Source organism: Sylvia atricapilla, chromosome 6 (genome assembly GCF_009819655.1).
Source record: "Sylvia atricapilla isolate bSylAtr1 chromosome 6, bSylAtr1.pri, whole genome shotgun sequence".
In the NCBI taxonomy this organism is placed as follows: Eukaryota; Metazoa; Chordata; class Aves; order Passeriformes; family Sylviidae; genus Sylvia; species Sylvia atricapilla.
The window spans coordinates 48,970,949-48,983,887 of NC_089145.1; the positions used below are offsets into that span (position 1 = coordinate 48,970,949).

General features: G+C 46.4%; 1 protein-coding gene across 1 annotated transcript in view; it reads right to left on the reverse strand.

Moving 5' to 3' along the window:
* The window catches only part of CCDC85C (coiled-coil domain containing 85C), a 109,819-nt gene that overhangs the window by 18,477 nt on the left and 78,403 nt on the right, over nt 1-12,939 (reverse strand). Inside the window, exon 3 of the mRNA XM_066321860.1 lies at nt 7,955-8,056. Coding sequence (XP_066177957.1) covers nt 7,955-8,056 — 102 coding nt within the window. The remainder of the gene's footprint in view (nt 1-7,954; nt 8,057-12,939) is intronic.

A 12,939-nucleotide genomic window follows, 5' to 3' on the forward strand; every position in this document is an offset into this window, starting at 1 on the left:
AAGGGCTGAGAGCAGAAGGCCACTGTGGCACGGGAGAAGGGAAGGCAGGGAATGCACCAAAACCCTGAAGCATGGTGTCCCCATCAGAAGAGTAGCACGGGCACCAATCACACGGACTGATGGTCCATTGAGAATGACCAATCTCCCTTCACACAAAGATGAGTGGCATTCCTGGGTGATAACACACACACACAAAAATCTCCTGTTACCAGCAGCCTGAGAAATTCCCTGGGCCCCCTCACCGTTTTGCATCCCGGCCACATTTCCGTGCCCCGCTGCCCTGCAGCTGCGGAGGGGTTAATGGCTGAAACAAAGCACCGGCAGCGCTGAAGCGTGTCTCGACTCCCGGCTGACATTCCGCCCTCCCTTCCTGCCAGGGCCCTTCCCTCCCTGCAGCATCTGCCATTGCCACCACGTGCTGCTCCTGGGGGAGCCCAGCTCCTCTCGTGGCCCTGCAGGGACAGGGCTACCTGCTGGCACTCTGGCAGCGGCCCCGGGGCTCCCTGCTGCCTGCGAGCTTTCCTGGAGGCACAAAGAAACCACCACTGCCGGCTCCTCTGCAGACCGCACCTTTCTGCCAGCCCGCTCCAGGTGATGCCAGACCTCTGGCACTGAGCACGGGACACCCTTGCTGGAGCCAGGGAGCACCTGTATGTGTCCTGTCTGCCTGGCAGGTGACCCAGAGCAGGGACGGCACCTGGCTGTTGTTGTTCCACGCCTACTGTGCAGAAAGCCTGCCAGCATCCAGCTCACACCGAACCACCTTCTTGGGCCTGTAAATATCTGCACGTTCCCAAAGACACAGTGAGCAGCCCCGCAAGCACTTGCCAGCAGGCACAGGAGAAGGAACCTGTGGAAGATTCCTGGACAGACCGAGCTCTCCAGCTCAGCACAGGTCCTGGCCACTGACCAGTGAGTTCAGAGCCATCAGTACTCTGTATTAGCATCTTCCTTATCAAATCAAGGGACTTTATTGCAGATGGTAATCTCCTTTGGCATTACTTAATTTGCTGCCTTTAATCATAGAGAGCAGCTGGTCATGTAAACATTCAAATCCATGAATTAACTGCTGGATCCACACAGGAGCCAGACAGAGCCCGTCTGTGTGTCTCAGCCACCTCCTCCTGCATCTTCACTGTGTCCCCAGCACCCAAGGATGCCTAACTAGCAATAACAAGGACTTACATAGTGTTTTCTGATTATTAAAGAAACAATTTAACTGTTTCGTTGTTTTCTCAGCAAACATCACAGACACCCAACAAAAGAATAGCTCCTCTCCCCGGCAGGCATGACACAGCGCTGGCTGTACGGGCTGCGCTGGGGCACAGAAGAGAAGATTTCAGGGACTGCCCCAAACAGAAAAAACAAAGTCAGGGCATTGTTTGCAACTGGATGTCATTACAAACAGGAAGGGTGTCTTTTCCCAGCGCTGAGCTGATGGCAGTTCCAGCCTCGGGAGGCTCCTGGGGCGTGAGTCAGCCTCCTGCGATAGCGGTGGCGGAGAGGGGAGCGGTCACTCTGGGGCGGTGACAGCGCTGGGCTGCTGGGACGGCTGCACCCCGGTAAAATCACCACCGACAGCTTCAGCTGGCCCCTCGGCCTGTGAAACCCTTACCGACATGACACATTCAGAGCAGTTTCAGCCCGTAACCACCTGACACAGGCAAACAGAACAAGTCTGTCCGGGCAGAGCAAGCCCACGCCGCGCCAGCAGACAAGTGCACTAACTCTGACTGACTCACAGGGGCACTGTCACCGCAAGGATTTTGAGAGGTGCTACTACTTTTGATAAAGGAACGTCATCACATTTGTTTTCAGAAGGAAACGGTGGGCATTTTCAAGACTTCGATGATTCTGAAGCAAATCTGATTTGGGGATGATGCAGGTGAAAGGCTCTGAGCGGGCAGAGGATGCCTGCAGGCACAGGAGGATACCTGTGCACATGTATGGCCTCTCAGGTCTCCATCTCAGCCTGGCTGCCCTTCCAGACCTGTGGCACTGCAAGGGTCTGTTGTGCCCCTGCCTCTCCCCCGACCCATTGCCAGCCCCACACAAAGGTACATGAAAAATGAGCATGAGAACCTACAGCAGATCCTCAAAGCAGATGAATTTTTCTGGCTTTCTGTGGTTACTTGTAAGGGCAGATTATGGGCACGGCCTGTCAATGCCTCTTTTGCTCATCAAATACCCAAACTTTGTCACAGCCAAACTTTGTGCTGGTTAGCTGCCATGAGGAAAAAAGTCACCCACTGCTCAGAGCCTCTGCAATAGCAGTAGATGAACGGCAGCTTTCAAAAATGGATTGGTTTGTTCTCAGCTGCTGGTGATACAACCTGAAGCTTCACCATAGCAGTCCCTGGGCCATAAATCCTGACAAACCTTTCATTTTACTTTCTCTCCACAGCTCCTGTTGCTGCAGCAGCAAATCAGCCACCTTGAATTTCTCTTTTTGTCTGCTCAACAACATCCTGGTGGCAATGGTGAAGCCAGTGGGATGGGGCTGCCTCTGCCACGCTTCTCACGCTTCTCTCAGTCATTGCTTCCCCCTGCCTAAAAAGGCACCATGGCCATCACTGATGTGGGAAGGTGAGAAAGCAGCCTCTGTTCTCACTCTCTGTTCTGACATGTTCTTCACCCTCTGACACACATCAGCTGTGCTCAGCTCACCTGACAGCTACAGGGGAGGGGTGCAGGCATAGGAGAAGGCAGGGGACCATCAGGGCACTGCACAGGATGGGCTTCTGAAGCAACAGAAGGGGCTGAAGGCATTTTGAGAGGCCACAGTGAGATGCTGAAGATGCAAATTCAGTCCTGGGGATGACAGAGGCTCTGGCCAGCCAAGGATACCCCTGCCCAAAGGTTTCATGTAGCACTGTGAGGGGTTGGGGGTTCCTTGCTGGCAGTGGAGGGGTTGCAGTAATGTGCTGGGACACCTTGGGGCCCTGCCAAGGTCCCCAGTGCATCAGATGACTCTTCAGGGACTATCAGGAACTCCAAGGGTTCCCCTGACTCTTCTGGGTGCATCACCAGGACATCACAATGAGAACAGTGTGCTGATCTTTTGCCATTTCAAGATTGATTTAAAAAGTCAAGTTTGCTTTAAAAAGCTGATCCAGTTCTTCTCTCTGAGAGGAATAGATTTACTCCCATGCAGGCTGAGGAGAGACTACAAAACTTGCTCTGGGTTTCCCAGTGAGACCCAAGACCAGGCCTGGGCCACAGTTACATCTCCCTGCCTACACCAGGCTGGTTCAGCAGCCAGCTTTGTCCTTCCTCTGCAGGGAGCTGACGGAGAGATACTGAATTGCCCTCTTGCTTTTCTTTTGCCTTAGCCTGTGTACTGAACAGGGTGGAGACCACTGCCTTCCCAGCCAAAAGGGAGAGACAGGACTGCCATTGGGGCTGGGGTTTAGCTACTCTGTGCCCTCACCTCACATCAGTCCTCACCAATGCTCTCACAGGCTCAGCAGACAGCCAGTGCTTCAGCCAAGGACTCATTATCCCTTCCCACTACATCTAATGGAGTAACTTCTCTTTACACCTACAGACCACAAATATTTGGGCTTGTTTTTGTAATAGCAAGTGTGCCATCTGGCAAAACGAAATACACTTCCCCCGAGTATCCCTACAAGGCAGAGGTACAAAATGTGACTCGTTGTGACAGCATGGTGGGAACCAAGGGAAGGGGCTGGTGCTGCAGCCAGCTTCCAGAGGTATCTCCCAGGCTCTGCATCCTTCAAGAAGTGGACACTGGAGAAAAATACAATCAGAAACAGTGTCAGGAAGCCAGAGACTCTGCAGCCCTCTAAGTTGAGTGCTCTCCACTACATAATCACACTACTAGTTCTTTCCATTTTCCTATGGCTCTTGTTGGTTTTGGAATAGATTTAGAGGGGAAAAAGAAATTTTCTCTCCCCAGTCTGGTCTGTAGTCTATATAGACTCCTGACAAAAGCAGCTTTGAATACTCTAACAGAAATCTCACTTTTATCTGGAGATACTTATTGTAGTCCCCAGGGGCATATATAAAATCTTGAGTATTGGCATCAGCAGCATTGTCTTCTCAAAAAGAGAGAGCTTGCCTCAGCTCTCTCAGAGTGTATCTGCAGGTACTTTCCCCAGGGATTCCCAGTTCCAGACACAGGATGGTCTCCATTCACCACCTACAGCACCACAGACACATCCTCCTGCACCCAGATGGGGAACACCAGGAGCTCCTGCTCCTCAGCAAGGGAACGCTACAAACTCACTACAAAAACTTAAGGCAGGAGAAGGTGATTTAACTTTTACCTAACATGTTACTCACATCACACACCTACCAACACACATTCACACGTTCACCAAAAGGTGGTCAGGCTCACTGTGTGTGGCACAGAAAACAAGGGACACCCACTAGCAATTCCTAATGAGAGCCCTGGCATCTCTCCTCATTGACAGCAAAGAAATGGGTTCTGGGACACCTTTTTCACATGCCTTAGGAGTCTGAGTTATTACAGGCTGATCTTTATCTCAGCATCTTGCTTACTGACACTCCAAAAACCCTAGGAAAGCTGCTGCCTGTTGCCTTCTTCCCATCACTTTCGTCATCTTATCTACTCCTTCCTCCTGGAACCGCAGGAAGAAAAATCCTGGTGTGACATTGCTCCCGTTATCAGGGACCCAGTCCTCTGCTGATGAGCCATCTGTGCTGTGGCCTTATCACAGCACAGACCTCCCAGCCCTGACGCAAACCACACATCCTGTGGTGTTTACCCATTTGTTTGCTGCCAGTCACGTCTTGGGCCATCAGCACAGGCCAAAGCATCCCTTCCTCTAGAATTCCTGCTGGTGTTTTCACACACGTTTTTCCACCCACACTCCATCCACACTAGCCTTAGTATTTCCATTACACATCTCTACAGTTACTCCCACCAAGGCAGGATTCCCATTATAAATCACACGAACACTGCTAGCAGATTTTAAGTCTAAGCCAGCCAGGCTAGCTCTGACTGCTAGCAACAAGCTGGATCATGTTTAATGGTGTTCTTTGCCAATGTGGATAAATGGTTCCTCCAGGCACCTGGTTTATGAGCTTCTCAAGGTGATGGTACCTTGAGCCATAGGACCATAAGCAGCTCTCAGGTCCCCTTCTCACGCCTGTGACACAGCCAGAGGGCAGTGGGCAGGTACATCAAAGTCTGCACGGAGCATGTGTCCACAGGGCAGCCAAAGCACCCATGAAGAGGCTAAAGAAAAGAGAGAGGTGCAAGCTCTGGGCATGCCTCAGCCCCCACATGCATCCTCAGCTGTGCCGCAGGGGTCTTGGATGCTCCCCTGGATGTGGGGGAGTGAGCAAACAGCTGTGTGGGCTTTAGTTGCCAGCTGCAGTTAAGCCATGACACCCAGATGCCAGCTGGGCCACAGAGCCCTCAGCAGTGCACAGGTTACAGGTGTCTCATGCCTGGGACATCAACTTACATGAGACTGAGCAGCTCCGGAGGCTGCTGGCAATGGGAAAAATGGAGCCAGCCTACACAGCTTAGTCCCATTCCAGGGAAATGGCAGGTCCTATCAGGAGCTTGTTGCTGCCTCCTCTCATGAGTCCAAGCCAGAGGAAATCACCCTCACCTCCCAAAGGACACAGAGAACCTCTGGTACTCCATGAAATGGCGCTGGGTGGCAGTTCCCAGAGCTGGAAAGACTGACTGCTCTGCTTTCAGTTCCTTCCCTTGCAAAGGCCAGGGTCTTGTAGGCCAGACTAACCCCTAGGGCTGCTGTTCCTGGATATTTGATAACTACTGCAGACTACAGAGCAAATCAATAATTACCCATGTGCATGAAGCCCAATGCACAGAGTGCACCTGTGAGTGTTTTTTGCTTCTGCATCTTCAGTGTGCACTGGTGTCCCGGATCCAGGACACATTAGAAACACCCAGCAGTGTTATTAACTGGGCTATGTCAGAGCCCTGGAGAGCTGCAGTGATGTCTGCTTGTTACCTGTGTGACAATGAGGGATGTGCTGAGGAACTTCCCGAAGAGTAGTACAGGCAGTGCCAATGATGAAACCCTGAACAGATGTGACAGCTTTGAAGCTGACACCAATTGTCCATCACTCACCCACATGAAGCTCGTGCAGGCACAAAGAAGAATGATTTCTCACAAACTCATGCCTGCTGTCTATTAAAAAAAAAAAAAAAAAAAAAAAAAGCCACAGAGAAACTCAGCTACATCTAAATGTCCACTTCTGGGCACGCTCAAGTAATTCAAAGATATTTGCACGAATCTGTGATCATTATCCTTCATCACAAAAACAGTGTATCATGTCAAGCCACAAACCAAAGGGATTTCAGTAGGGATAAGTAAATAAATGGCTACATAAGTATCTCAGGCAATGTGGATTTGGATCCAAAGCTGGTTTTGTTTCTTCTCTATCAAATTCCCGCAAAGAAGGCAGAACACAGCTAGGGTGACAGATGAAAGTGAATGTCACACAGCACCCATGCCTCTCCATAAACACCAGGTGCCATCTCTTCCTTGAGGAAGCAGAGAAAACGGGGACAAATAGCCAGGAAGGGCTCCAGCAGGCAGGACCATCTGCCACCACCCTTCACACAGCCCCGGTGAGCTGCGGGGGCAAATGCTCGAGCAGAAAACTCTCCTGCCAGCTCCCATCCCAGCACAGCTCCTCTGCAGAGAGCTGCTGGACATATCCCAGTCTGATGGACAAGATAAACATAAAATCATGAGCAGCAGCACTCCTTGGGACAACCAGCACAGGGCTGACTGAGTGTCATCAACCTGGAACTGGGGATTAAAGCTGGGGATCAAAAGCCTAAGCACCAGGGAAGCAAAGCAAAGTCTCCAAAACTTAAGGCTGGCACACCCAGACAAACATCTCCAGGTTCAAGTCTCTCTGCACTCCGTATGAAATTTCCTGTCTTTATACATAGGGCACAAAGTTAGAAATGTGAATACTCACCCGGATTGTTTTATCCTCCTGGTTGTTTTTTTTTTTTTCTTGAAGCATTTCCATCCAACTTGCCATTTAGCAGGGATAGGAAGGGGATATGCTTCTATATTTGAGTTTTATTTATGCAAACTTTGATAAATTATTATTGTGCCCTTCCTCACAACTGTAAGAGATACACTAAATCTACAGAATGACTATTTCCCAGTCAAGCAGCCAACACATGACTGGTCCTATAGGACCTGCAGCTCTGCTGACCAGTGTCCCAGACACGGAGCAGGGAGGTTCTCCAGCTGTGCTGCCATCAGGATTTTGCTCACATTCATAACACTCACAGCCCACTCCCACCAGGACTCTCTGGCTGTTTTGACACTCTTCCTGTAATCTGGAAAACAGTATCACCATGCAAAAGTGCCCAAGCAGTGAGGGAAACATCTGGAAGGCAAACATCTGGCAGGGCTCAGGATCCTCAGCCATGTCTGGCACATGGATGCCTTGGCACAGCAGCAAAATTCCATCTTATGCAAGAGGCTTTAGTCAAGATTCTTCTGTGATTTGAGGAGCAATGCAGGCAAATCTTAGCAAACACAAACCTTATTCGTGATACAGAAAATCCTAAGAACTTGCTCACTAAACAACCCTGTCCATGCACTGCCAGACACCTGGCAAGCTTCCTCCACAACCAGCTTTTTAACTGCAGGCACAGGGCACCTACCAAGAAGAAGCTGCAGGTGTAACAAGACCCACCCTAGCTTTAAAAGATTCACAACAGTGACTGTCAGTTGACTGAAACCCCATGCTGGGAAGCTGCTGAACAAAATTCAGGCAAAGATTTATGTTCCAGGGGCTCCCCATCCTCCCAACATCTGCAGGTTTTAGCTGCACGTTGGCAACACCGGCTTCAGGGTGAACAATCACTTGTGAGAGCTCTTCAGCTGCCCCCTCCAGCCATGCCCACTTTTTGGGAAGCCCATGGCTCTGCCTGGACAGGTAAGGAATCGTCTCTTACGTTTTGCAGGTCTTGGTACTGTGGCAGTGACGAGAGCTGTGACTCAGAGTGGTACGGGGACAATCCTTTCCTCAGAGTCCTCAGGTCCCCCGTGCTGGACTGCTGCAAAGACAACAGCAAACAGGACAGTCCATATTAATGAGAAGGAAGAAAGCTGGGCTCCTCCTGATGTCCTGGCTTTTCCCATGACCCCATCTGTCCCCTGACTTGTTCTCATTACTTCTCCCTGCACCAACAGTGGCAGGGAACATTGTAATAAAATGCTTTTTCCATGTGCAGTCCTAGAGAAAACACCTGCAAGCAGTTGGAGGTGAACTGTTCAAGGTGTGTTACATTAGGTGATACAGCAGGAAGGCTCTTTTTTTCCTAAGTTTCTACATGCTCAATAAAAACATTAATTAAGAAGTACATAAAATATTTTTAAGACTGCAGACTAAATCTAAATCAGCAGAAAATCCACAAATCACAAACAAACAAACAAACAACCCAAACCAAACAAACAAACCCACCCAAAAAACGCACACCAGGAGACATTTTCTAGATTAGGGGTTTGTAAGCAGTGCTACTATGATTCACATAAGTTTGCAAAATGTGTGTTGACAGGAAAAGTTTCTTATTTGGTTACAAATTTGCTTGCACCTACATTTATTTGAACATGGTCAAATAAATGAAGGTAATCTATACAACCCTAGATACCAGATAAATGCAACCAATAGTCTGCACTCACAGGGGAAGAAGCACTGGGTGTTAGGAGCACTGAATAATCTCCCTGGGACAAAGTTTCTGCCTTGTGTTTTTAACTATCTCTGTGATCTTGAAATGTGAAGAATGAGAAATGTTTCTCACTTACAAAAGTGCACCCAGAAAAAGCCAATATACAAGTAGCCAAAATCAAATGTCTGGGAGAAGAATCTATCTTTATCACCAATAAACATCCTCATTAACTTTTCATATTTTTAAGAGTATCAAGCAGTGCATTGTCCTCTATTTTAAAGCTAAAAAATCATGACCTTTCAGATTTTTATGCTCCATTAAGACTTTCAGCTTGCATTTGCTACAAAAATGATGTTTTCTACTTCAAAAGAACCAAAGAAAAGTCATTGGAGCAATAAAATTTAACAGGAAATCTCATAAATCAACTCAATTGTATAAAAAACCCCACAGTAACCCAAAGGTCTGAACATAACGGAGACTTTGGAGACTGTTGTCATGCACAGATCTCTGGAAATATTGAAAGTTCATTTCCATTTCATGCTCAAGGAGAAGAATTGGTGCACTCTGAGTGGACACATTATTATCTATCAGTGTCAGAAATATTTTCTTGTAGCTACATGGCCTGTTTTAGTTGACATTCAGCTTTGGTTTTATTTCAAAATGTCGTTTGCTTAGGTTAGAACTTCTACAGTGACCCAGTGCTTTCACAACCATCCTGGAGCCCTCACCCTATCAACTTTCCTTTTATAAGCTGTGAAGAGAAGGGCAGATCTCAAGAAAGCCATAATGAGAAATGGATGCTAGTCCTGTATGACCCAATCTGCTGGGAACTATTGTGTCTCACATGGAATCAAGTGATACAGAATGAGTTCAGCATATCAGATATCTGGGATTCCCCTGAATTTATGAAGACAGAAGATGTGGCCTGTATTTCTTTCACATTTCACAACAGAGAGTCAGAGAGATCTGAAGGAGATAACTCCTTCTGAAGCTGAAAAGTGACTGCTGCGAAACTGAGTTTCCACTATTCCTGGGAGGTATATGATTTCAAAGAAAGGTTAGCAGGTCACAGAGGAAGATGATAAGAAGACTCTTAGTTTACTGGCAGTGTCCCACTCATATGTTGTCTCTTGGTGGTTGCCCTGAAAGGATTTCACCTTGGCTGGTTGTGCTCCCCCAGCCCTGCTGTGTGCAACCTCTTCTCCACTCCTGTGTGTGTGTGGGGACACAGAAACCTCCTGGAGAGGTCCTGACACTCTGCTACCCACTCCTTTAAGCTGTCAGCTCAGGAGCTCGGGCACTATCACCTGACATCTGTGACAAAAGGAGGGGCATTTGTGTGGCCAATGGAAAAGCAGAATAAGACAGCAGAGCCAAAATGTGAGGTTATCTCTCTGTGCTGGAGACCCCAGAGGTTGCAGATCTCCTTGAAGTCTCTGCTCCAGAACAGTGTGTGCTGCCCCAGCAGTTTAGAGGCCATGGATTAGTCAGACTTTTGCAAACCACACTGAGACCTGCAAAACGCCACATGATCGTGGGGCACCAGAAATGTAGAAACAGGCCCGAGAAAGAGAGATTTGGTGGACATTTGTTTGCATCCCAGAAACTTGCTGTCCCGCCCCTGAATCTGAATGGGTTGGTCTACACTGGATTGCCCATGTGTTTCATCACATTACAGCTTGTCCTCACAGAAAGTCAAAATGCTTTGCCCAGCTAAGGAAGGAAGACAACCAAACCCAAGTCCAGACAACACTCAGTATCACACTGCTGTGGCTAAAATCATGCTAGTTTAAATTGATTTAATTAACTGCCCTATGCTCCTGCCAGGAGAAGAAGTCTGCATTAATTTCAATCTGCTTTAAATTGGTTAAAATTGTGTTGGTAAATACACAGATACAGTCAAAAGTCTGCTCTAACAAGTGTTTATAATGGATTAGTTCTATTGCTTTTTTTAAAGCAAATCCCATTTAAGACTGTAGCAGTGTGTGACAAAACTATTGTTAGGTTGTTTCAGTGGCTGCTGATTATGAATCTGACCTAATGCATTCAATTTGATGTAAAGATTCCCACTGAGTTCAGTGAACATCAAAACAAGCTCTCAATTAAAGAACAGAAAGGAAAAATAGAAAAAAAAAATAGGACAAGAAAAAGAAAAGGCATTTAAGAAATAAAAATGCTGAGCAGAGATCTATCCAGAAAGTGAATGAGGTGTTTGGAGCAGAGAATGGGTTTGTTGGGCAAAAAGTCTTCACCTGCCATTATTTATAAGACATCCCTATCAGAGATGGGCAGCGCAGACTTTTGCCTCCCACTGTCTGTCATAAAGCCAGCCCCTTTCATGAGCCCTACACTCAATGCAATTTTTCTTCTATATTTTCTAGAAGTTATTTGGGAATGTATCTTTCTTTAATTGGTTGTGGTATTTTATAACAGGCTACCAAACACAGCTCTACACTATTTATCTTCCCTGTACTAAAAGCAAATGTGTGGTTTTTCACCACAGAAAGAAGACTGCTTTTTCTTCCTTTTTAAAATTAAAATGGTGCAGTGACAGATACTCAACAGATCTCCCTAAACATTTGCACATTCCTTGGGCTTTGCTATCAGTGTTAAAGCTAACCAGGGAAAGAAAGTGAATCCCTTATTAAAAAGCAATATGACTAATGACGCATCAGAATAAGTAGCCATTACTCCACTTAAACCTAAATTAAAAATCCTGGTATTTGCATTGTCAATTCACTCACAAAATGAAATCTCTTATTACCTTACCCAATTTTCATTACTGAGATGTAAGAGGGTCCCAAATTGCTTTTCTAGTCAGAAAGACATTTTAAAAGTAGAATCCCTGATCATCTCTGTTCATCATCATTGCTGGAGATTCTCTCAACTAATGGGCAACCTATCTATAATAAATTATCCTTCAGGTAAAATCACTTCACATTTCTGGAGTTTCAAGAAATTTATCAGAAAAATCATTTTGATCTGAACTAAAACTCTGTGGGAGCATGCAGTCTCAATTGCACTTTTGTTGGAAATGTTTCTTAAGCTGAGGAGCAGAGACAGAAGGAGGGATGGAGCAAAGGAGACCAAGTGAGAGCTCAGGAGACTCACACATTTGTCCCCAGCAAACACCAACAACCGGCCACTGACTACTCCAGAGTGGCTCTTGTTTTCTTACTGTGAATATTTTTCAAATCATAGTTTCATCTACAGTTTTTTTTAAAAAAAAAAAATTAAAAAAGGCACATGTCCTGACTTTCACAGCAGTACAAAAGACTTGCCCTCAGTCCAGCTCAGCACTTCTCTCCACAGTGTTGCCTCCCCTTGCCAGGTGATGAGCATGGGGACAAGCCTGCAGAGCCAGCACTGTCACCTGTGGCACAAACATGTGCCACACAGCACTGACACCCCACAGCTGTCATTCCAACACAATCACTCTTCAATACTCAGAAAAAATGATATAACATCTAGTGATAATTTTTTCAACTAGGCAGGACTTAAGAGTGACCCCCAAAGATACTGTTCTTGGACCAAAGCCCAAGACCTTTGCCAGCCTGTTATGAAACAAATGGACACAGGCACGCCCCTCTCACCAGGGAAGGGAGTTTGGCTTACTCCTACCAATGAGAAAAGGCAGCAAATCAAGCTTTTTTAGTAAAAATAGACTGCAAACCCAAGGTTTTTTTCTGTGTAGAAAACAGAAGCAATTTGATTACAGAAGCAATTTGATGGGCGGAAAGTGGTATTTTTCATAACAAATAATGTATAATTTTAAACGCTTGAGATAGAAATTAAAGTCTTGGTGCTTACCAAAGACTAAAATTGCTTACCAAAGACTAAATTAAAAAAATCCAAAAAGCCAAAACAACAATGAAAAAACAGCAAACACTTGTTCCTATCAAAGCTTTCTATCCTGCTAGCAGAGAGAAGAAATGGTGGCCTCTGACTTTTTGACCCATTGTGCTGAGTGATTCAATTGAAAAATAACACAAATAACACAAGAAGATGGATGGTGTTTGTGGTATTTTAAGGTCAAAGTACTACGAAGAAACATTTATTTTCCTTTCTGTTTCTGTCCAGTAAAGTCAGATCAGTGCTGTGGCCATGTTGGACCAACTGTGAAGATAAAGTGTTGAAAACTTAGAGACAAGTCAGACAAATTATCTTTTCTGCTACCCTTCAGCATTATTTCTGCTAGAAGGGAGAAAAAAAGAAGACAAATATTTAATTCTGAAATACTTTGATGCAACAAAATGGACTGTTCTTAACAT